General features: G+C 43.5%; 3 protein-coding genes and 1 non-coding gene across 4 annotated transcripts in view; 1 reads left to right on the forward strand and 3 right to left on the reverse strand.

Annotated features, from left to right (window-relative positions):
* Positions 1-15120, reverse strand: part of PRKAA1 (protein kinase AMP-activated catalytic subunit alpha 1) — a 36347-nt gene extending 21227 nt beyond the window's left edge. The window contains exons 1-2 of the mRNA XM_053409120.1: positions 15093-15120; positions 12862-13206 (exon numbers count right to left, since the gene is read on the reverse strand). Coding sequence (XP_053265095.1) covers positions 12862-13206; positions 15093-15120 — 373 coding nt within the window. The remainder of the gene's footprint in view (positions 1-12861; positions 13207-15092) is intronic.
* Positions 15121-16427: 1307 nt separating this feature from the next.
* RPL37 (ribosomal protein L37) lies at positions 16428-21075 on the reverse strand. Its single transcript, XM_053407821.1, has 4 exons — positions 20954-21075; positions 19187-19322; positions 18413-18497; positions 16428-17584 (listed from the first exon to the last, which is right to left on the reverse strand). The coding sequence occupies exons 1-4, from the start codon at positions 20954-20956 to the stop codon at positions 17515-17517; spliced, it is 294 nt and encodes a 97-aa protein (XP_053263796.1). The 5' UTR covers positions 20957-21075; the 3' UTR covers positions 16428-17514.
* On the reverse strand, positions 17677-17758 carry LOC128423811 (small nucleolar RNA SNORD72). Its single transcript, XR_008332872.1, has one exon. It is a non-coding gene; the product is annotated as a small nucleolar RNA SNORD72 (small nucleolar RNA).
* Positions 21076-21187: 112 nt separating the features above from the next.
* Positions 21188-25220, forward strand: part of C7 (complement C7) — a 43938-nt gene continuing 39905 nt past the window's right edge. The window contains exon 1 of the mRNA XM_053407823.1: positions 21188-21376. The gene's annotated coding sequence lies outside the window, so the exon portion shown is untranslated. The remainder of the gene's footprint in view (positions 21377-25220) is intronic.

Here is a 25220-nt window from a genome sequence, read left to right on the forward strand (position 1 = left end):
TTCACACAGGGAGGTAAGCCAAACAATCTAGATGTTTAACTATGTTATGTCCCGGAATATGTAGGCAAGGCTTCCCAGTGAGGTTCTAATGCCTGTGCCTGGTTTCAGCTTACCTTCAGTATATGTTTTGCTACAGAGTCAGCAGGTGTGCGCAGGGGGTCTCCAAGACACAGCCTCGTGTGGCAAAGAAGTTCAATGGAGCATGAGAAAGAAACTGTGAAGCGTTCACATCACAACAACACTGGTGGGTTGTGGCCCAGTAAAAAGAGCACATGATTCCTATGCAAAAGGGCTCTGTGTTCAATCTCTGGCATTTACTATGAAAAATACCTTAGTTAGTAGGTGCTGGGAAAGACCTCTGGAGAGCCACTCCCCATCAGAGTACACCAGGGGTCCCCAGATTTTTGGGGCCTCAGGCACATTTGGAAATCTAAGAAACTGTTGTGGGCATCACAAAATACCCATTTCCCAAAAGCAATACTGGTGATGCTGTGAAACCACCACCCCACACCCCAAACAATGGCAAAACCTACACACTCCAAAACCAACAGAAGGCAACCCACCAACAAACAACTCAAAAATGCACCAAAAACCCAATCTTCAGTTTATTTATTTTTGAAGGGACAGGTGACCAAGAGGGTGTCTGAAGGAGCTGTGATACCACAACTGAGATCTCAGGAGACCACAATGCTGAGTTACAAGGAGAGATTCATTCACATGTCACAATAAGCCATAATTATATGTTGCAGAGGTAATGAACCATCTTACTGGAACTTTTTCTCTCCTCTGTGCTAACTGTGTTATGTGCAGACCAGGGATTACGGTTTGTTTTGCTCCAACGAACCACAATTGGTAAAGTCACTAGTGGCAAAAGATTTAGATGCAAAATGCAAAGCCAGGGATTGTGGTTTGTTTCTTACTGGAGTGAATAGGAAGGAAGGAAGGAAGGAAGGAAGGAAGGAAGGAAGGAAGGAAGGAAGGAAGGAAGATTTGTTTCTGCACAGCAAAGTAAGGTTTATGGCTTACCATGACATGCAAAAATGGTCTGAGGCAGGCTGATATATTCAGCGTCTATACAGTGGTACCTCGGGTTAAGTACTTAATTCATTCCAGAGGTCCGTTCTTAACCTGAAACTGTACTTAACCTGAAGCACCACTTTAGCTAATGGGGCCTCCTGCTGCTGCCGTGCCGCCAGAGCACGATTTCTGTTCTCATCCTGAAGCAAAGTTCTTAACCCGAGGTAATATTTCTGGGTCAGCGGAGTCTGTAACCCGAAGCGTATGTAACCTGAAGCATATGTAATCTGAAGCATATGTAACCCGAGGTACCACTGTATAAAATATGCTTTCAGTGTGGAGAGTTAAGGTGAGGAAGCAGTGTCTTTTCAGCAAGTGGCGCCATTGCTGTGTTAAGTTCTTAAGTAAATTCATCGTGTTAGCTCTGCTTTCCCTTTGAAAAACCTTTTTATTCCCAGAAACTTTTGAGAAATCTTATTAGGTAAAGGTAAAGGTACCCCTGCCCGTACGGGCCAGTCTTGACAGACTCTAGGGTTGTGCGCCCATCTCACTTAAGAGGCCGGGGGCCAGCGCTGTCCGGAGACACTTCCGGGTCACGTGGCCAGCGTGACATCGCTGCTCTGGTGAGCCAGAGCCGCACACGGAAACGCTGTTTACCTTCCCGCTAGTAAGCGGTACCTATTTATCTACTTGCACCCAGGAGTGCTTTCGAACTGCTAGGTTGGCAGGCGCTGGGACCGAACAACGGGAGCGCACCCCGCCGCGGGGATTCGAACCGCCGACCTTTCGATCGGCAAGCCCTAGGCGCTGAGGCTTTTACCCACAGTGCCACCCGCGTCCCTAGAAATCTTATTACCCATGGTTAATATAGTTTTTAGGGTTTTAGCATTTTGCCTGTAATGATTGACACTCAATGTTGTGTTTTACTGCATGCATACACATACACACACACACACACACACACACACACGCCCTGGGAGTTCTGGGGAGCAACTGTAGCAGGAACATAAGTGTGCAAGCATGAGAGAGAGAGAGAGAGAGAGAGAGAGAGAGAGACGCATTGATGCCTTTCAGATTAATTTTTCCTCTACATAAAACCCTGTATCATGTATGAAAGCAAATGCTCCAAAGCTTACCCACATTTGGCAAACACTCAAAGAACAAACAGGTTCTACCTGAAGTACTGTGGTTTTCAAGGACACACAGAACATGGTACTTAGATGGGCTTGTTTTCCATTGAATTCAATGTTTCAAACGGGGATACGGTTCCTGCTGATTTCAACGGAAGATAAGGTTCACCTAACTTTCGGTACCTATTCTACACATTGGAAGTCTCCCCAAAACATCCACTGTGCGTCATTCCCCCCCAACCCCAAGATATTGCTGGATTCTATTCAACCCCAAAACCTATTTGATAAATATTCTACTAGAAAAGAATAGGAAAAGAAAGGCTACAATTAATTCTGAACAACCTGATTTAAGATTGCTATGTGCCTTCTCTGTCTGACAGCAACCCTCCAAGATCTCAGTCAGAGATTTTTTTATATCAACACTTGCCTCCGCCACCCTTAGCATGGTATGTTCCAAATGTTTTGGATAAAAACTCCCATTATCCCTGACCTTTGACCATGCTGGCTGGGGCTGGTGGAGGCTATCATCCAAAACATTGGGAAGCTGAGCTGCCTGATCCCTTTTTAACCGAAGATGCTAGGACCTGAAGAAGAGACATTCTGCATGCACAACATATGCTCCACGCTTGTGCTATTGCCCCTCCCTAATAAAGTGTACAAATGCTAGCAAGTCAAACATAAAACCGAATCAGTTTTCCCGTTTGAGAACACATGCACGTATCCAAGTGTTTGGAATGGAGGGGTATACGGTGGTACCTCGGGTTACAGACTCTGCTAACCCAGAAATAGTGCTTCAGGTTAAGAACTTTGCTTCAGGATGAGAACAGAAATCGTGCTACGGCGGCGTGGCAGCAGCAGGCAGCCCCATTAGCTAAAGTGGTGCTTCAGGTTAAGAACAGTTTCAGGTTAAGTACGGACCTCCGGAACAAATTACCGTATTTTTTGCTCTATAAGACTCACTTTTTCCCTCCTAAAAAGTAAGGGGAAATGTGTGTGCGTCTTATGGAGCGAATGCAGGCTGTGCAGCTATCCCAGAAGCCAGAACAGCAAGAGGGATTGCTGCTTTCACTGTGCAGCGATCCCTCTTGCTGTTCTGGCTTCTGGGATTCAGAATACTTTTTTTCTTGTTTTCCTCCTCCAAAAACTAGGTGTGTCTTATGGTCTGATGCGTCTTATAGAGCGAAAAATACGGTAAGTACTTAACCCGAGGTACCACTGTATATTTTGTGTGCCTTTTTGCAATACAAAAAACCCCCAAAGCCTTGTAGGTTAATCAACACCTTATAATAGAGGCTCACATAAAATGTATACCACAATTAGAATTCAACGCATATCACAATAAAGATTTAAAAACATTTGTCTAACTGAAATTTAGAGCTACAAAGCTCATATGCCCAATTTGCACATCACTGTAAACTATGGACAGTAAACTCTGGTTTGCAGTAGACAATCATTTACTGTGAATGCCGATTTTCCCCTTTTGCTTCTCCCTTAAGCATGAACAGCAGCAAACCAACCACGAACTTTGATCTCTTGCTGGGCTCTCTAGTTTATTGGTAGGAGCTGTATGGCACAGCCTAATTTACAGACAAGATCACTCTCTAGAGGACCTACTATCAAGTCCTGAGATAAGTCACTCATTTCCTCTGCAAACGCCCCTGATTAAAAAAAAAAATCATTTGCACTTGGCCTCCCTATCCCAAGAGAGAAAATGTATGAGGAAGTTATGACGTGATGCATGAAAAATATGCTACATGGATTATCGGCACTGGTAAATGAAGCTGCAACTGCCAGAGAATGGCCAAATATTTAGATAAATAGAGAATGCCTTAAAATCAATAAGCAGCTTTTTTCCCAAGGGTGACTGTGAAACATTTGCAAGGGAATATCTTTTTCTATACAGAACTGCTAATACACTTTGACAGATGGAAAATCAGAAGTCCTTTTCATCTCTCTTTCTGTTTTCCCTTTTGCTTCTATTCTTTTTATATTCCTTCTTCTCTCCCCCCCCCCTTTGTTTTTCTTAGTGTCCTCTACTCTGGGAGTTTTATTGGGATTATATACACAGGAAGGTGATGGATGGTTGGTGAAGGACCCTTTATGACGGGGCAGAGAAGGGAAGATCTCTCAGGGTGGGCGATTGGGGGAAGAAAGGAAATCTCACCCCTGTCTATGTGAGACAAGGGTTAAGATCGACCTTTAAGAGAGGACTCTGCATTTTATTTTCTCTTTCTCTTTTTGTTTTTATTTAGGTTACCTTTTCTTGTACTGTATTATGAAAAAACCTTAATAAAATATTATTGGGAGGGGGAAAGAACTGCTAATAAGGAAGGGAAAAAACACATCTCTTGGTGCCTAGTCACTCTTTGATCATTGGTATCTCCTCCCTCTTCACCTTCACAATTTCTTCTTACAGTTTCTCAAACAGAAAGCAATTTAGCTTTATTGTTTAGTTTCTGGAAGACCTCGAGACAAGCCAGGCAGCCAAACTAAATTTGCTAAATTGCATGCTTTTAATACAAAGAGAGAGAACAAGAATCTCTGGTAAGCAGAAAGTGTTCAAAGGACCCGACGAAAAATTCATTGGCGACAGACAGTTGGCCGCTTCCACCTCTGGGACTGAATTGCAGAGTTCAAAGCAAGCTTGAAGAGTTCATAGCATTGCCTTGGTTTCTGTGGGAAAGGAAGAAAAGGCAAAGCAGACTTTCCTTCCTTATCCCATCAAGTTATTTCCCACACAAAGCAAGGACACAAAACACAGCTTTTCTCTAAAATCAGAACACAAGATACTCAGATGCAAAATTCTAACTACCAAAGGGAAGCAAGTTCAGTTAGCGTGCCTAATAGCGTTCACAAAAGGTTACTACCCCTCGTTTTTATTTTTACTAGCCTGCCTGGTCTCAAATGCCTGTACTGGTCATTTGGTGTATACTGACGGGCTGCAATCCTAACTATGTCCACTCAGATGTCAGTCTCACTGAATTCACCGTGGCTTACTCCCAGGTAAATGGGATTCAGATTGCTGTCTAACAGATTTGGACAAGCAGGGAAGATTTTGAAGCCTGCCCACCAAGGTGTTTTGTGTGTTTTTAACAGCTCACCGTGGGCACCACCTATTTAAAAACATTAATCAAGTGGTTTAAAATGGCCTAAACCTGGATTAAGGTGGGTTGAACCAGAGAGTTGCAGATTCTGAGGACTGAATTATGACAGCCAGTTTTCAGAGGTACTGTGTCCAAGTTTAAGCAGAGGAGGAAAGTCAGCATTGAACTGTATTCACATTACTCCCAGTTCATCATACCATACATAAAGCACAATAACAAAGTCTGATTTGATACTGGGATGGCTCAGCTGGTACAGCATAAGACTCTTAATCTTACGGTTGTGGGTTTCTAGACCCACATTGGGCAAAAGATTTGTGCATTGCAGGGGGTTGGACTAGATGACCCTCGTGGTCCCTTCCAACTCTGCAATTCCACGATTCTATGATGCTCTGGAGAATATGTTTAGCCTGGCACATGGCCTGCACAACGAAGCCCAATTTCAACAAAAGTTTAAAAGCTGTGCGTAACAACTAGATGCGAAAACAGAAATCCTAGAACATGAGTATTATTTCTCATAACAAAGCGTGGGCAGAATATGATTCAAGAACCACAAAACATAGCAGTACCGTTGTCCCGGGTCAAAATAGTAGCCTTGAGAAGACTAGGTCTTGCACTGTTATGAAACATAAAACATACAGCACAGCATGCTATAAACGATGATAGCAAGAGGCCTTTGGGAGGGGAAAAAATGGATTAGCCAGTCAGGATTTCTATGTGAGCTACGGTTCTTCAGCAACTCAAGCAGGTTATTATTATTTTTACATTTTATAGATCACCTTACCAGTTATGCAACCGCCCAGGGCAGTGTACAGACTATAAACACATACAATAAAACCAGTAACAACGATCATTATTATCAAGCTATCAGCTCACTCTAAAACTAGCAGCTAAAATGTCAATAATTTCAAAGGTCGGGCAAAACGCATTGGCTTCTGTCATTTCCCTAAGGGCAAGGTAGAGTCCTCTAGTGAGGATGTTGCAATGAAACTGAGATACAACAGGAAAGGTAAGTATCATGCACCCTCCTGGAACAAGCCTCCCACCAAATGGAACAGAGACCATCACCTTCAGGTCTATAAACATTTATTTCCTTAAGATCTACAATTCATCCGCTGAGAAAGCTGACATGCTGAGGGATTAGCAGGGCAATAAAATAATCAGATTATTTTCTTTTCTGCCCCAGTGGGTTCTAAGCTTATTTCACAATGTGAAACCTTTGGGACGGACTCCACGTTTCTACATAAAGTTGCACTCACATGTACACATGTGGGATTCACCTCCAGGTAAATATGCACAGGTTCAGGCTATGTGTGAAAGCACCAGCAGGAGATAGCATCTACCCACCAGGAAAATACTTTACAGAAGACAAATGGGATGTGCAACAAAATGTTGCCGTATACAACATGCCGGTCTGGGATATTCCACTCTATTCCCCTCCCATTTTTTTCTTCACCCTGCCCCGTATAATTAGTCAGTATTCCATGTCCACTGAACACATTCAAACCATACAGGGCCCCTTTCCCCAACCCAGACGTGTACTTCTGCAAATCTCAGGGCTCCCCAAACCTGATGACACTTCCCTCTTGGATGTGGATGGTATCACATGAGGACCATTATTCCGAGAACTGAAATCAGTTTTAGTACAGAGGGGACGGAGCGAAGATAGGCAGCTTCCATCCAAACTCTCAGGAGTCAAACAATCCAACCCACATGTATATGATAAGGGTCTTGAGCAAAACTGGTACAACCAGAAGTAACTTCATATGAACATAATGCAGACACCCTACTGAGAGATCATCAACAGGATTGCAAAGGAACAAAAGTCCCTCCCCAAAGCTCTGCTCACTAAGTAGATCTGCTGCTGTCCCTTGTCTTAACTGAGCATTGCTCCTTTTTCTGCGAGAGAGAGGGGGGGGGGACCTTAAACCACACCTTGAATCAAATTTGGCAGGACTGCTGGGAGCCTCATAAAGTTATTTCAGGCACTTTATGGCCTGCAGACTTTAAGCTGGCCACCTCCGATATGGAGTACAGAACAGAAAATAATAGACTCAGGAGGAAGATGATCTAGTTTTAAAACAGAAAGACTGTATTACCAGTCATGTTCTGAGGCTGCTAGGAACACAGGAAGTTGCCATAGCAAGTCAGATCATCTGTCCATCTATCTCAGTGGTGTCCAAACTTTTTTCAAAGAGGGCCGTGAAGGGCCGACCCAAGGGCCAACCAAAGTTGTTAACCTTTTTTAAGGATTGAAGTTGTTGAGCTTTTTTTATTATTTTACCCCAAAGTTGGAAATAAACTGGCACAGGGGCCAGATTAAACCGACCGACAGGCCGGATTAGGCCCCCGAAACAGACTTTGGACATGCCTGATTCTAGCTCCAGCATAGGCAAACTCGGCCCTCCAGATGTTTTGGGACTACAACTCCCATCATCCCTACCTAACAGGACCAGTGGTCAGGGGTGATGGGAGTTGTAGTCCCAAAACATCTGGAGGGCTGAGTTTACCTATGCTTGAGCTAGCTCAATATTGTCTATAGCGATCAGCACAGATTCTCCAGGGTTTCAGACTGGAGGTCTCTCCCAGCCCTACTTGGAGATGCTGGGTCCTTCTGCATGCAAAGCAGATGTTCTGCCACTGAAATGTGGCCCTTCCTGCTGAACCACATAGCTCTTGAAGGTCTCCAGCTCCTACTAAACATGATCAGCACTCAAAATTAGCTAGCGCGTTTTGCAATGGAGGATTGTCAGAATGCGAGCACTTCCAGAAGTCTTGCTGCCATGTATGGCGACTGAGACTCGATAATAAAATTGCCACAGCTGCCACTGAGGGCATGGGAGGAGAAAAGCCTTCCTGTCCAACTCCAAAGTAGGAACACTGCAGCGCAGTGAAGTACCACTCCCCCTGCCACAGCGCAAGTCACTCTTGTAAAAAGAACAAAATGGCGACTAGACTTTGTGTTTTTGCGCCCGTAACCTAGGTTCTAGGAGCCATGTGGCGAATAATTTTCTATCCAAGTTTCTAAGACTGTAAGCGAATGTAGTGCTATACAACTGTCATGCAAGGGCCAACAGGACTAAAAACTCCCTGAACACCTCCCTGAAGGTGCTCAGTGCTCCTAAAGATTTAGTTTGGGGCCAAAGAACTTAGGTAATTGCCAAGCTCTAATTAACATGGGCTGGGTTGACAGTGAAATTCTCATTTTAGGAAAGACCTGAATTAAAACGGTTGTGCAATGTGGAAGAAAATTATTTCCTTGCCGATAACTGCTTTCTTCTTTGCAAGACGGAACAAGACCTCACCCAGACGTAATTGGGCTGCAATTTCCTGTGAAGATACACAGGAAAAGAACAAAGCATCTGCTGCATGCTATCCAAATATTCACGTGATGATTCTGATTCCATCAGCTGTTCAAGCCCCAAAATAAAAATGCTTGAAAGCCTGCTGGAAAAGACAGGCTAAAAAGTTCCACAAACACATACATGTATGCATGACCTCAACACACACTTACATTTCAGAAAGGCCCCTTCAGTGATCCTTTACACAAGAGAACTAACAACTTGCCCAGTTATTACCACACCAACATTCTCCCCTCTTATGTCAATTCAGCTCTGCTACTATTAGTCAGAGATGCTGGAACAGCATTTGAAATTGGCATTTTGATTCGTACATTTAGTGATTCATCCGACTGAAAATCCTGTCTCAGACAGCAGTAAGCAAAACAGCAGATGCTTAATATATTTCTTCGAATTGCCCACAGAGCAATTGCTGCAAGAGAGATAATTTCTCCACTGAGGTTTGCATTAACAGCTTATATCACCTTTAAAATAAATTTTAAAAGCTACAAGGTGGGCATGTTACAGACATTGTTCCAGTTCTGTTTGTTTTAAAACAGGTCTGCCAATTTGACTTATTAATGGCATCAAACTAACCCCACCTGCATATATCCGGAATACAAATGGATACCTGCTTTTAGTAACTTCATGAAAAGACTGCAAATAGGTTGCAAAACACTATTCTAAGTCTGCAACCCTATGCACACCTTCTTGGAAATAAGTGTCATCAAACTTCTCCAAATTTCTACATAAATGTGCATGGGAGGTTCAAGCTGCAAGGCCTTGTTGACTAGAGTAGCTAGAGCACATTGCAGTTACACAGCAAGTACTGAATTAGAAAGCTGGGTTAGTACATTGATTTTATTATGTTCATCTTCGATAATCACCTAATCCATCACAATTATTACTTTTAGCAATTCCCTTACAAGATCCTCTAGAAAATCACAATTCATTAGCTCCTAAACTTGGTTGATACACATTATACAGTCTTAATGTCTACTATTCTGTTAGCACAGCACTGATTACAAAGTATTCCACTCTAGTACATGGGTCCAAATTAGGCAATGCCATTTATTTGAACAATGCATTCTGAACAAGTGACACAGAACTTTGTCAGACAGCCTAGAAAGCCAGTCAGTGCTCAGCGACAAAACAGTACCAGTTCAAAGTTTATTGTCAAGTCCAAAAATCAAACATAATAAAGAGCAAACTACTGTTTGGAATATTTCTGTGAAATTTAGCAACAGTAAGAAGATCCATTAACAGCTTTTTAACGCCACTTGCAAATACATGCAGAACCTTCTGCAGAGTAGGTCAATAAGTCATTTTAGCAAGCAGTTGGAAAAGGTATCTGCACCTTATCTTTTTCAAGACAGAACATTTGGACAAACAGCGGAGAGTATCTTCCTCTACATTGTCCCCACAAATGAAGAGTGATCATCTGCTGTACGGAAAGCTCTTCTTGTCAGATAGTAGGTGCCAACAGATCACAGCTACTTACTAATGCAAACAAAACTTTAATGTGCAATTGTGCAAGATTTATTCAGTTGCATCTGGTAAGCAGCCTGCCATCAGTCCCTGAAGAAAATGGTTTGCCACAGTCACTTATGCTCTTGCAACCTCCTAGATCTATTCCTGTAGAGGTAGTGCTCTCTAGCCAAGGTGCAAACAGATACAAAATACTACCCTCCAATTGCTTGCTGGAATCATGCAAAGAAGACACACTGCTCTCGTTAGCACATCACTTTTAAATATAGCTAACCTTATGGTTGCCATGCAACTGAGAGCTAAGCCACTGTTTGGCTTAGAAGTCTGAACCGATGCACATGGTTAGTCTCTGTCAAACAAACCATGACCCTGGGTTTGGATACATTAACCCAAGACATGGCTTAGTTCTTGATAGCACAGGAGCAATGGAGGAATGAAAAGGCAGCAATTTTTTTCCTATGTACACCAGCATGCATTAAGCCGTAGTTAAGCTTGACCGTGGTTTAAAGCGATGTATGAACTGGGTGTTTACCACTTTGGATCACCTACACTTTGACTGACTAATTCAAGATACTAGCTCCGATTACCTTCAGAGCATGAAATTAGCAGAGCCATTATATTTGAGGAAATGTCGTCCCCCCCCACATATGAGCTTCAGGAAGAGCACTGCTCCAGGTATCATCCTAACGGGAGGTTAAATAAGGGCCAGCCCAAGCCAACAATCAGTGCAGAAAGCTACCTTGAGAGTCAAAATTCAAGAGGTAACGTTATGAAAAGCTATCAAGGGACAACAAAACATCCTCTGATTAGCCTTATAGGAAGAGAATCTCTCCATGTTTCCACTTGAAAACACCCTTGAGGAAAGCAAATCACTCCACCCACAATATGAAGAAAGAGGAAAGTGATGCAACAAAGTTAATTTTTATCAAAATAAAGTGATGCCTGGGTTAATCCATCAGCTTGATGCAGAGCTAACCATGGTCTGGCTGTTGGGACCATTCCTTGGGATCACACTCTCACTCCTATGTTCTGGATCCCCACCCTCACTATGACTTCTAGCTCACTTGGCTGAAATGCAAAAGCAGGAACCGGGAAGCAAGGGAGGGAACTGAAGCATGCCAAGAAGGAGCAAAGGAGTCTGAAGTACAATCCCACGGGCCAAATCATTGTCTAATTGTTACAAGTGGGTGATGAGGCCGGACACTTTCTGGCAACACCATAATTTTAGAATATGTTCCCAAAGTGAGTCTGCCAGACTACAAAACTATTAGGATTCTGAAGACGAACCAAATCCTTATTTATTTCAGCTAGTTTTAAATGTACAACTACCTACCCTGTCTTTATTACTTTAATGTGCATAATTATTTTATGATGCTGAGTTAATTACTGTGGTATCTGTATCTGTTTATTCCTCCAAGTCATTTCTTTTGTGAAGCCCCTGAGACTTGCATCTAAGTACACATGATTAAGATTGGCTTGTAAGATCCAAGACCCCATTAGGAATATATCCAATGGTGATTTTAGAGGGATAATTATTATTTTTTTAGGCAAGAAGTAACAGAGAAACAAATTCCACCCTTGCCAGCTTTTAGTAAGAACACCATGAACTTGAGATTCCATGTATACACATCAATCACCTCAGCTTTGGCACTCATAACTAGCCTGTTCTTTTTAGAAAGAATTTAGACTGTTGATTACTGCTGCAAAGTTTTCCAGACAGAGCACAATTCTCTACCTGCCCATATTTACCAACACTCTTATTTTAACATATCACTTTCAGGACAGATCTCAGCAAAAGCTGCTTATGGGGAATGGGAGGAGGAAAAAAAAACATGCAGCCCTGGACTGGTTGAAACTGGTTAGGGCAAGAACAAGGAACTTAGCCCTGGCTGCAAGCAGCAGGAGGGATTGCAAGGTGACAGTAACAGAAAAGAAGTCTGAAGGTGAGTTCACAAAACTACACACTTTTGCTCCACATCAACTAATTAGGAAAAAACACAAGCTGTCACTCCTGTGAGTCATCCAAGCCATAAATGCACATACCACTTCTTGGAAGTAAGTCATATCAGAGTCAGTTGGGCTTACTTCCGTCTATAAAGTGCAGTAGATTGCAACTGCAAGGCTGCCTGCAACCCAGAAACCCAACTGAATTCAATGGGACCTTGTGTCCTGAGCCAGTAAGTTTGTTAAGGATCAGGTTGTCAGGACACAAATCCCAAACTCTGGGAGCAGAGCCTCACTGAACTGACTGAGCTCTTACCTCTGAGTAAACATGCACAGGTTTGGGGCTGCCCTGCGCGGTTAAGCCTTGCAATCCTACACCCTCCCTTCTATAGAAGTGAACTTGCATCCGGATAGGCAACATAGACAGACCATCTTGCATTAGCAGAGCCATAAGATATGGGTTGCTGGGAGGTTTTGCAGGCAGATTTTTTTGGGGGGTGGGTCTTTTCACACCCAATCCTGATATTTAGCTGGAAGACCGAAAGGTGCAATCCACCTACCTTCTTCCCTACCTCCCGCCCCCCCAAAACGAGAGCCCCGTTTTGCAAAACTGAGGGGGGGCCAAAGCTACCACTGATGCAACCCCTCCCCAGGTTACTAAGCAACGCCCCGTCCCACCATCGCCTCTCCCACCCCGCAAAAAATTCTCCCCGTTAGGAAAAGGCGCCAGCAGCCTTTGGGGTGGAAAGGACACAGCCCCTTTCCCCCGCCACCCTGATCCCAAATGATCCGGGAAGGGGGTCCACTCCGCTGCCGCCTCCGCCCTCCCTGCCCCGCGCTCACCCTTGACTTTGCCGAAGGTGCCCACGCCCAGCGTGTCCCCCAAGATGTAGTGCCCTATCTTCACCCGCCCGTGCTCATGTTTCTGTTTATCCGCCGCCGCCATCTTGCGCCGAGAGCCGAGCCTGCGCACAAGGGAGCGGGGGAGCGAGGCGGCCCGGTGCCCTCCCTCCTCGCCAATAGGAGAGAGGAGCTCAGGCGAGGCTGTGCGGGGTGCGAGGAGCCTCAACAACACAAGCGCCCGCCCGCCTCGAAAGCCCAGAAGCGAGATTCCGCGGCTTCTTGCCTTTACCCCGCTTTTACCTAGGGGCGGGAGGCGGGTGGGGAGACATAGGCAGGCAGGCAGGCCTCGGGGGGAAGATCATTATTCCAAATAATCCCAGAAGACCCTCCAAGTGTCCCCGTTTTCCAGGGACGTCCCCGATTTAGAGAAGGCGCCCCGGTTTCTGATTGGATCCCGGAACGTCCCGCTTTATGTCCCTATTTTCATTGCAGAAATGTTGGAGGGTATGGAGTTATCCGACCCCCAGACGACTGATGGCAATCAGTGTTTGTGTTTTTTTGTAATGTTTTATTATGTTTTTATGTATGTTGGAAGCTGCCCAGAGTGGCTGGGGCAACCCAGTCAGATGTGGTGGTGGGGATAAATAGTATAATTATCATTATGGAATGGGAAGTCCCTATTATCATCGGTGAAATGTTGGAGGGTATGTAATTTCCTGCTTGGGAAATTAGGAAACGACAGAAAGCCTTGCTTCTAGACCCTAGAGTGAGCCTGGTTGAGTTCAAGGGGACTTGTTTCGGAGGTACAGTGGTACCTCGGGATGCGAACGGGATCTGTTCCAGAGCCCCGTTCGCATCCTGAACAGAACAGACTGCGCGTGTTGTGTTTCACCGCTTCCGCACATGCACGTGATGTCATTTTCACTGTCTGCGCATGCACAAGCGGCAATACCCAGAAGTGATGTGCTCCATTACTTCCGGGTTGCCGCAGAGCGCAACCTGAAAATACTTATCCTGAAGCATATTTATCCCAAGGTATGACTGCATATGCTGTTTGAATCGCAAGCCTTTTAATTAAGCTCAACAATTCGGTTCCTGGACTATGAACCGACTTGAGTCCATGGCGGTGGGGAAAGGCATATAATTGCCTTCTGTCGTTTATGATCTAGTTGAGATCCCTGAACTAGATGACCCTTGAGATCCTTTCCAATTCTATGATACATATGTGTGCATATATATAGTCTGCTTCAGCACATGCACAACTAAAAGACCGCAATAAATCCACTCCTTCGTGCAGCACGTTGCCCTATGGGACTCACTCCCACAGAATATAGAGATGGCAGGGCTTGCCCAAGACATCTTGGCACCTGAGTCAAACCACAAAAGTGTCCCTCTCCCACCCTGTGCCAGGGAAGAAGTGGGGAGTGAAGATCTACATCAGGACTAAGATCTGCATTCCTTGGAGGCTGAATCTGCTGCCCCAGTGAATCCTGCTGCCCGAGGCAGTTCCCTTACCTTCCCTCATGGGTGGGTTGAACGCCACCACCTTGAATGGCTTTCAAAGTGGATTAGGCAGATTCATGGTGAATAAGGCTGCCCACTGACTCCTAACCATTCTGGATGTGCTCTGCCCCCAGTCATCGAGTGAGGTGAGCCGGAGGCATGGTTGGTAGTGTCTGCTCCAATATTGTGGAATTCCCTCCCGAGATGTTAGACTGGATCCCTCCTTGTTATCCTTTTTAGACTGGTGATGCTGACCACTGGTTCAAACATATTCAAACATTTCCTGGCAGATAGGAATATATTTACCTGTCTAATTTTTGCAGGCCACGCTAAGATTAAAATACATGGCAGTAATCAGTTTTTAAGAGTTACTAAATGTATTCCAGAATAGCTCAAACACAAGACACACAGAGAAGAGATTCTCTCTTCAGAAATGAACCTGGCCAAGGGCCAGATCAAGGGAGGTGCAATAGGCGGAAGAAAGGCTGACTCACAGTTCTCCTTCTCTTCCGTTATAAAAACACACCCACTATTTCACAGAGAGAGGCTGGATTCCCTCCAAGGTTACTCAAAACTATGTTGCCCTGTATTAAAAGGTAGATGTTTCAAGTGTGCATGCACAGAATTGCAGCATTAATATGCCAAACCTGCATTAGCGCAGGTGAGTAGTCATCACTGCAACAAAACAAAGAGATAACATTCTCTGGAAAGAACAATCAAATGAGTACCTGCTATTGGGTCTGGCTTTGTTCGCATTATTGCAAATCACTGGCTACGATTCACCGATGCCTATAACAAAATAGCAGCCACCTCATCCAATTCAACTCATGAAATCAGCAACACAAATGAAGTATTTTCTCCAATTCTGGCAGCAGTGCTCCTTCGTAAAGGTGGAAGGGAGCCTTTGGAACTACAGCCTTTTGGTTTGTGGATACAGCTAGAATTTCTTAAAATGTGGACATGACCACAAAGTTTCTGCGGTGTGGAACATGCCTACTGTCAAAATAACTGCTGCAGTGGTACGTGGTGGGGAAGGCACATAATGAATCATAAAATACTGGGTGTATACCAAGAACAAGTGCACACACCTCCATTGACCTGCATGCAGGTGGTGGGAGACTGTCTGCAAAAATGGCTGCTGGATTTACAACTGAATCTGATTTACAACTCCACTGAAAAGAATGCATTTGCTGCTGAACTGTGGTCTCTCCTCCCAATTATGCTCAAACCCATCTTTTACATGCCTAAGCATTAACTGGAGCATCAATCAGACCATTGGTTGATAGAGATCAGTACTGCCTGCACTGACTCCCAGCAGCTTTGCAGGCTTTTGGACTAGAACCAGAGACGGACCCCCTCTGAGCTATGGCAGAATTTGATCCCAGATGGCATACTTTACAGAGCAGATCTCACCAAGGCCCTACTCCACTGTGTCCGCCAATGACCACACGGTCAGATCTTATGCCAACAAATGATCTAGAAGATAATCCATAATTACTGAGAAATATGCATTTTGCTACTTTTCTGAAGTGTTGCTTTTAAGCTCTGTAGTCCAGAGTTGTTGAATGTGCAAAGTCCGTTATGCTGAAATTTTTAAAGTTGCTTTTTCTTGAAGCTATCAAAAATCTGGTTCTGTACATTAAGAGAATATAGCATTTCATGTTTACATAGTGCTTAGTATTAACTACAGCAGTTAATACTCAGAGCAACCTGCCTTGTAAACCTAATTTGTTTTTTTGCCCAATGCTATGTTCTGCTATCTTGGGTTTATGTGTTGGAGACCAATGTGGAGACAGCAAAGAAGTCAATGCTTGTGGCGCTCTCAAAATTCCAAATTTGCCCATGTGCCCCAAAACTTTGGCCATGTAAATACTATCATATTTAGCACATTCCTTACTTTACTGGACCCTTCCCCTTACAATGGACACCTTTAGCAGTGTATTAAATGCAAATACAGTAGGTGATATCCAATGTTAGTCATACTTGTAGTAGAATCTGACGCTCAAGTTATTTCGATTTCAAAGGGTCTATGCCGCTACGTCAAAGATACCCAACACTGAATATCTCATATGATGCCTTTTTTTAATTCGCTATATACTGGCAACTCAGCAGTATAATAAAGGGCACATGCCCTCTGACAAATTCAACATTTGAATTGTAATAAATACTTGTACAGGCTAAAATGTATGATGGTTTAGGTCAAGACTACAAAGGCAGCTCCACCTCTATTAAACCAAAATGAAGCTGTTCCTAGTATCGTTTTACTAGTGAACCTGCAGAGGAATGTTTCAATAAATTTCAGATGTGAAAGCCCCCACTTGATGTGCCAATTTCAAACCTCAGGCAAGACCTCGGTGGTTATAATCCCATTATTTGGAAGTCATAAGTAAAATGAAACCAGACATGACTATTTTGAAGGTAAGCCCAAAATGCTGAGATGTTTGTCAAATCAAGTCCTTCCCCTTTGCAGCAATAAAGCAATGCTTGTTGTAAAGACCAACAAAGCAAAGTGATAAAACAAGTGCTCAAGGAAACAAGAACCTTAGTAAATATTTGGCATCAGGAAAAGGTGCATTTTTTTCTATGCAGTTTGAGTTTTTGTTTACCATTGCTAACCACATTAAAGTACAGTTGCGATCTTCTTTATGCAGTATTGCACTTCAGAACATTCCTGGAACAATTTCATTTTGGTGCAGCACTGGGACTGCTTTGGAGCAGGTGGAGAATTATACCAAGTACTTTAAGGATTACAGCCTAAATTACCATCTTCTCTATGTGAATATACAAAGCTAGTTGTGGACACTCCAATAAAACGTATTCTTTATGTTATAAATTTCTGGAGCAAGTTTTCTCATGACACATCTTCAACATATCCAGCTGTACCATACCACCAAAATGAAGCTTCACACAACCAGTACTAAGGTTTTGGGTGTTGTTGGGGTTTTTTTTGGGGTGGGAGTTTTGTATATTTGAACATGAGATTTTATATATTTATCTCTAATTTCAGATTACTTTCCATCAGGAACTATCTGAACAACCAAGCTTGAACAAAGGTCTCAATGTGGAAGAGGAGATACTGAGGAACATGTAAAGATGACAAGTGTTCTTGTTCTTGTTCAAGCCATTTATTTTAAAAACACATTTGAGTCCTTAAGATGAGCTGGATGCTGCAACAGCAGCTCTCTTGGGCTTTGGCGCTGTTCCTTCACGGAATCCATTCCTGTGTATACAAGACGAAGTGGAGTTAGTGATTACTACAAGTGTTCTAGAGCGAACATTTCCATTTAACTGATTTTAGTGTTCTTTTTAATCAGCTTATCTCAGTTTAAAAATGAAATCACTTATGAACTCAGATGTTCAGACTTTTGTTTTTTGTAGGCATCATAGATAAGCTGCTAAAATGAATAAACACTTCTCAACATGCTGAACATTTTAAAGTGCCCTTTAATGCCCCCCCCAGGGTTAGCTGTGTTTGTTGCGACACAAACCTGTCTTAAAGACTAACCAATTTATTATGTCATAAATCTTCATGGACTAGCATCAGCTTTGTCAGATGAGTCAACTTTAATACTCAGTTTCAAGTATATACATTGCATGTGTGTATGTGTGTTGGGGGTTAAAGCAGTAAGATTTAAATACCCTGGTAGTGTTTTCAACAGTATAATGGACTTCAAGATGCACTGCTGGAAATATCAGCCATTGAGGCTGCTCTTTGTTTAGAATACACTGCCAGGTTAAGACTATTTACAGTGCAATCCTACACAAGTTTACTAAGGAGAAAGTCTCACTGAGTTCAGTGACGCTTAATCTCATTTAAGAGATATAATTGCTTTATTACCTATTAATGTTGTAATGGACATGACTACCAGGCACATTAATCTAGTTAGCTAGAACTCATTACTTCTAATTTATTAATATTTATACCCTGCCCATTAAAAAAAACCCACCATGGTAGCTTACAGCATATATTCATATGGATCTTGCATTAAATAACCTACATTGCATTCCAGAACACATTATCTGTAATAGCAAGGATATACTACTGTACCTGAATCTGCGGTAGACCTTTTTCAGATGCCTCATACGGCCAGTTCCGGTAGTATTGCGCCTCTTGGCCTTAGCACTCCAGTTATCTAGAATAAAAAAAAAGCAGATTATGTGATACATTACAATCAAGAAGCAAGTTTATTTGATCTGCATATCAGCTTTCCTCCACGGGTTCTACTGCCCATTTTTATGCTCACAGATAAGGCATAGAGAGTGACTGGCCCAATGTCAGCCAGTGAAACACATGGCTTGAGTAAGGATTCAAACCTTGTTGACTTCAATACTAGTCCCTGCACTTTAACCATTCTACCCATGCTGGCTCTCTTTGAAAAGGCCAAGGGCAGAAAATATGAATAGCAATCTCAGAAAATGTGAAAACGTTTTGTTCTCCACATGTTAAAACTGAAACACACACACAAGTAATTAGCCCGCCATTTTTACTAGTGTGCTCAAGCTAGTAGCCTGAATTTCTACACTGGCGATGGAGTGAAATTGCCTCTATCAAAGCAGAAAAAGGATAGCACAACCTGTTACTCCTTCCTCAGCCCAGTCACTTGCCTGCATGAAACCTCTGATTGCCTATAGCTACGAGTCGTTAAATCCAAAGTTATATTAAACTTGCTACACTGTTTTTCTCAGGCAAAATATTTTCACAATAAACTATGTATTTGCGTTTATACGGTGCAACACAATGGATCTCAAAACAGCAAGGTATCACAGAACCAGTCATGTGAAAGTCAGATATGTTCCTGCATTTGGGAAGTTCTGCACTTACACTTTCTCTTGCGCTTAGCAGGATATCCACATTTTCCACAGGTGGACTTCTGGAGATGATAGGCCTTGGACCCACATCGACGGCACAAAGTGTGCGTCTTATTGCGACGCTTTCCAAAGGAGGATGTTCCTTTCGTCTAAAACATAAATGAAAATGTTTATGCAACTACTACGATTATAATAATATGCAGTGTTACATTATTAGAATAAAGAGATGTAAAACATTCTTAATCCTACACTTTGATAAAGCACTAACGAGCAACAAGCGTTTTATAGAAAAAAACGAAGTGTATTTTGCATACATAGTATAAGGACAAAAGTTATTGGGTTGGTACAGCATATGAAGAGTGTGAACTACAAGATATTCAGCTCCTATCTCTGCTATGCCATTCACTTTGTGGTTTCAGAAAAGCAATTCTCCCACAGTCTTTGCCCCAGCAAGACAGAAACAATGCTGGCCCACTGTTGGGAATACTAGGATCTTTTTGAATGTTTCCTTGAAATGTACTATATACATGCTCATCATCCCATACCAGCACAGCTGTGATGACTGGAGGAAATAGGAGTTGCAGTCCCAACAAATTAGGAGGACACCAGATTGGTGAAGGCTTAACCATACAAAGGACGTGAAACATTTCTAAAGCGAAACCAAGGGTCTCTCATTTCCACTGAATGACAAAACTACAGAAAATTTATGGTGGGTTTACAGGCACTGTCAATTTTCTGTGCTCTTTCCCAGACCACCTTATTATTAAATGAAAGGCATGCTTTTCACTCAAAACGGCAATGCATTTCAGATTTTAAATGAATTTCAAATCCCTCTAAGAACGAGGGGTGCCAGCCTCCCTCAGAAGGTGCCCAAAGCCCCTTACCCTTTTGCCAACCTTTTTGTTTTTTAGTTCACCTTTCCATTGCTGTGGTTGTGCTCGATTCAGCTGCTATACTAACAAAACCCAATAAAATATTATAGTGATGCGATCCCCGAGGCACTGTCCTATTGAAACTGAGGTTTTAATCTGAGTCTGCATGGGTAGGATCCAGCTGTAAAGCATTTTCGAACATTCACAAAGTTCACTGAGACACCCTTAGGCATTTTAATACCAACTGGTATACTGGCCAAAGCATCAGTAATTGGGGACCCATGTGTACACACGCAAACATAAGCTATCCAACACATTGTATGCGATATATATTAAAAAAACCCAAGAGCTTTCATTTTTCTACAGTGCTTTAAGGTGATTTCTTTTATTAAGAAACACGAGCGTTCTGCATCCTTCTCAGCCCAGTAGCATCTTTCACTCCAGAAATCAGAGCAAACACACACGCCTAACATGCCAGTATTGCAACTCATCAACTTTGCAGCCACACGTTTGGTCACTCTCATTCCTCGCCCTTAAAACAACGCTAGAAACAAGACAACGGGTCGTGGCTCGAGCTGTGAGGTGACCCGAGCCAGGCTTGGGCCTCTGCACGGCTTCCCCCTCTAACCTCCGCCCAACCAACCCGTGGCGCTGCCGAGACAGAGGAGCCCGCTGGTAGGCCCAACCGGGCCTCCTCGTAGCAGCTCCCCGCGCTCTCTTCGCGCTATGGGACTCGAGGCTCCCGCGGCTGAGCGCGGCCGCAACGCCTGAGGGACGCGGCCAAAAATACACGGCTCCCCGTCTTTAGCAGTCTCCGGTGAAACGCTTCCCTACGCGGCCCCGGCCGCAGGGCCCTAAACGGCGACAGATGGCAAAGGATTCCCCGCCTCCCCCAATCCCGCACTCACCATCTTCCTTCAGCCGCCACAACGAAAGAGGGCTGGCTCCGCCTCCGACTTCCGCAATATCCTCGCCGCGGCTTCCGGCGAAGGGAAGCGCAACCGCTTAATAGGCTCCCTTGAATAGGCATGCGGAGGGGGAGCGGAAGGGGAAAAGGGTGACACGAGGAAAGGGCTCGGGACCGGCGGGGGGAAGTGACGCCAGTGGGGGCGGGACTGAGTCTCAGAGTTCTCTTTGCGCTACTCAGCATCCCTTGCAAATAGTAACTTACAAATAATAGTATAACGACGCTACAACCCCTGGAGGCGGCAGCGGACATAGAGTTGCAAATTCCTTTTTCTTTTTTTGGAGGGGATCTAAAAGCAAACGGCCCAGATACTGAGAAATTCTGCCATGAATTTTAATGGGTCACAGTATTCGATAACTTGCTTGTACGTTTTTAAACAATTGTAATTTTTTTCTAGATTTTATTGTTTGGTCTTACCTGTTTTGAGATGTGTGGTTTTTCTCTCTCACCCCGCCCAGCAGTGTATAAATTTTACGAAATAAATGGACCACCTGCAAAACTCTTGCACGGAACGCCTTGCAGCACAACCCTGTGCGTGTTTACTCTGTGCTGTTTTCAGTAAGGCTTACCCACAGATCCCGATTCTAGCAAATGCCGGTTTTGCTGTTACATTACAGAACAATTTAAACAAAAGCTCGCGACAGTACTCGGGAATAGGCCCATTTAATACAGTGGGACTTCTGTGAACATACATAGGGCTGCACTGTAAACCTCCATTTGGAACATAATCCTGAGAGTTGAAAAATGAATTCTTTTTTGTTGGCTCAACTTCAGTTGTGCAGTATCTAATTTCATAGATGAAAATAGGAGCTTGCTTTCCCAACCTCCTAATTCTAATGCATTGCTACAACCTCTTCTCTTATTACATTGCCTAAAGTTTTAGTCTGCATATATATATATGGTATATAAAAAGCATTTAGAAGGCAGTATCATTATCAGAGGCCTAGTGTGCTTCCTGGGGCAGAACATACATGGACAGGAAGGTGAAGGCAAATCACTGCCCCACTTATAGGAGCAGATTCAGACCAGTGATCTATCTAGTTCAGGGGTCAGCAAACTTTTTCAGAAGGGGGCCGGTCCACTGTTACTCAGACCTTGTGGGGGGCTGGACTATATTTTTTTGGGGGGAAATAATGAACAAATTCCTATGCCCCACAAATAACCCAGAGATGCATTTTAAATAAAAGGACACATTCTACTCATGTAGATTGCCGGACCTACCCATGATCTAGTTTATGGATAGGCAAACTAAGGCCCGGGGGCAGGATCTGGCCCAATCGCCTTCTAAATCCAGCGTGTGGACAGTCCGGGAATTAACGTGTTTTTACATGAGTAGAATGTGTCCTTTTATTTAAAATCCATCTCTGGGTTATTTTGGGGCCTGCATGGTGTTTTTACATGAGTAGAATGTGTGCTTTTATTTAAAATGCATCTCTGGGTTATTTGTGGGGCATAGGAATTCATTCTCCCCCCCAAAAAAAAATATAGTCCAGCCCCCCACAAGGTCTGAGAGTCAGTAGACCGCCCCCCCTGCTGAAAATGTTTGCTGATCCCTGATCTAGTTCAGTATTGTCTACATAGTATTGTCTACACTGACTTCCAGCAGCTAATTTGGGGTTTCAGGCATGTCTCTCTTAGGCCTGCCTGCATGTTCAGTGGGTGAAATGGGGAACTCCACATCCGTGTTAGGAATCCTGCATTGCTGGAGGCAGGCAGAGGCCAGCAGGGCTGAGCCCCACCAAATCAAGCACAGCCCACGAGTCATGTATGGCACTCATCAGGGATTGATAAAATTCTTGGTTTCGATGCTTGTCTTAGATTGCCAAAATACGACTGTTGTCAAGCAACTGGTGCTCTGCTAGTTACATTGTGCAGGCTTAATGTGGACAACACAAACACAGATTGCCACTAGAGGTCAGTATGCTTCCAGTTAACCGCTTGCATCTGCCCAATTATTTTTGGGTTTGAGAGGGTGGGAGGGAATAAGTGACTGTAACTACTGTGATTTTCAAAAGGTCAGCAGGGAAATTGAAATTAAAGTGAAGTCAAATTAAAGAGAATGGTGAAGTCAGACGCCCCACTATTTCTTTAAAGTTGAATCCTACAAGATGAAAATATTCTGAAGGGTTTTAGTGAGGCATCTGGGCATGTTTGTTCTTCCAGATTTCATTCCATGGAGGGGTCATATTAGAAAGGCTACCTTGTGACTCATTTCTTACTACTAAACATAAGGGTTTTTGTGGCGGGTTAGTTTTGAGGATCACTATCGTTGAGAACCCTGCTCACAAAGACAGATGACACCAAATGCTGCAGGTGGACGATTGCTTCATTGCCAATTCTGGGTATTCTTTACCATCTGAAATCCAGAACTGATACTGTTAGTTGCTGAAATTGCACTTTTAAGGTTGAGAGCTTAAGGAATGGTTCTGCAACTCGTATCTTAATTTCTGCGACCCTGTGTCCACAGTGGATGATGTTGTATAGAACCTGCTGCATGAATGTGCAAAGAAATCCTTTGTTTTCCTTGGAGGCAACAGAAGGTTGATTAGGCTCCTATGAAAGTTTGCTTCCATTAAGCCCCCTGGGAAAGAACCATTTGTGCTGCAGAAAATAGCCAAACACTGTCGTTTGACACATTTCCAAGAGGCACGTCCCTAGGCTCATTCTATTAGTCCCTGAAATGTGATAAATACTTTAAGAACTTTGGAGCCAGCTAATTACAGCTAATTAGAAAAAGCAAATGACATTTGCTAACAGAAGAAAGTCCAGAAGCTCTCGCTGACAGCCAATTTCCCAAGCTAAGAACATATCAGCCTGATGTTCTCTCTCTCTCTTTCCAGCCGTAATTTGACCATCACCATCTGCAGAAGTAATAGAGAGAAAGGGTTGGCATCTGGGAACATAACAGATAATGAATGGAGAGGGAGAAAGAATATTTGGACATTAACAGGGATGGTGCATCAAGGGATGCGTTTGGTTGTCTGTCAGCTGCAATCTTCAGATCGAGATCAGAGGACCTCTTAAGATCCATGACTTAAATTCAATTTTAATGTGTGTGATGTTGTTATGCTCCAAAGGCATTTGAAATTTAAGGAGGAACCTGAATATCTGTTGCATAGAAAGCCAAAACTCATAAGGAAATATAATAGACTCTTTGGAATGCTACAACGCTTTAGGAAGAAGAATTAAAGCTTTCTTAGGCAGTATCTTGTTTTGTTCTAGACGACAGATGGAAGTAGCCTGAAGGGACCCAAGTAGAAACATCCCATTAGTCCCTAGACATTCAGTTCCAGTACTGTCTATTTGTGCAGCAAGTTTTAAATTACTTACTGCACTGAACAAAAAAGTTTGGGGAAGGCTGAAGCTCGTGGCACCATATTGCCTCATCTTCCTCACTTTTTCTTTTCCTTGGTTCTTCGTTCCGTTGTCCGTTCTCCAGCTGTTCCGTTGTCTAAACAGAAATTCTAGCACAGCTTTCTCCAACCATTGTGCAGGCCAGAACTGATGGAAGTTGTAGTTCAAAATGTCTGGAGGGCACTGGGTTGGGGAAAGCTGTTTAGTCCTATCATTGTCCAAAGGAATACTTAGTCCTGAAAAGATTATACCTTTTCTACAAGATTTGCGAAGCACTTTGAAGTCAAAATTGCTTGGAACTATGCTGAACGCTTCTGGTGAGAAAAGCAATGACAAACCTAGACAGCATCTTAAAAAGCAGAGACATCACCTTGCCAACAAAGGTCCATATAGTTAAAGCTATGGTTTTCCCAGTAGTGATGTATGGAGGTGAGAGCTGGACCATAAAGAAGGCTGATCGCCGAAGAATTGATGCTTTTGAATTATGGTGCTGGAGGAGACTCTTGAGAGTCCCATGGACTGCAAGAAGATCAAACCTATCCATACTCAAGGAAATCAGCCCTGAATGCTCACTGGAAGGACAGATCCTGAAGCTGAGGCTCCAGTACTCTGGCCACCTCATGAGAAGAGAAGACTCCCTGGAAAAGACCCTGATGTTGGGAAAGATGGAGGACACAAGGAGAAGGGGACGACAGAGGACGAGATGGTTGGACAGTGTTCTCGAAGCTACCAGCATAAGTTTGACCAAACTGCGGGAGGCAGTGGAAGACAGGAGTGCCTGGTGTGCTCTAGTCCATGGGGTCACGAAGAGTCAGACATGACTAAACGACTAAACAACAACAATGCTGAACGAT

The sequence above is a fragment of the Podarcis raffonei genome, chromosome 11 (assembly GCF_027172205.1).
Source record: "Podarcis raffonei isolate rPodRaf1 chromosome 11, rPodRaf1.pri, whole genome shotgun sequence".
Lineage (NCBI taxonomy): Eukaryota > Metazoa > Chordata > Lepidosauria > Squamata > Lacertidae > Podarcis > Podarcis raffonei.

Bases quoted from the DNA above. Each gene is read 5' to 3' on its own strand.
- RPL37 (XM_053407821.1), bottom strand. The intron at 18,498-19,186 runs GTAAGTGCAGAA...TTTTTATTCTAG, and splicing joins TGCTAAGCGCAAGAGAAAGT to ATAACTGGAGTGCTAAGGCC. The intron at 17,585-18,412 runs GTACAGTAGTAT...TTGTATACACAG, and splicing joins AAGGTCTACCGCAGATTCAG to GAATGGATTCCGTGAAGGAA.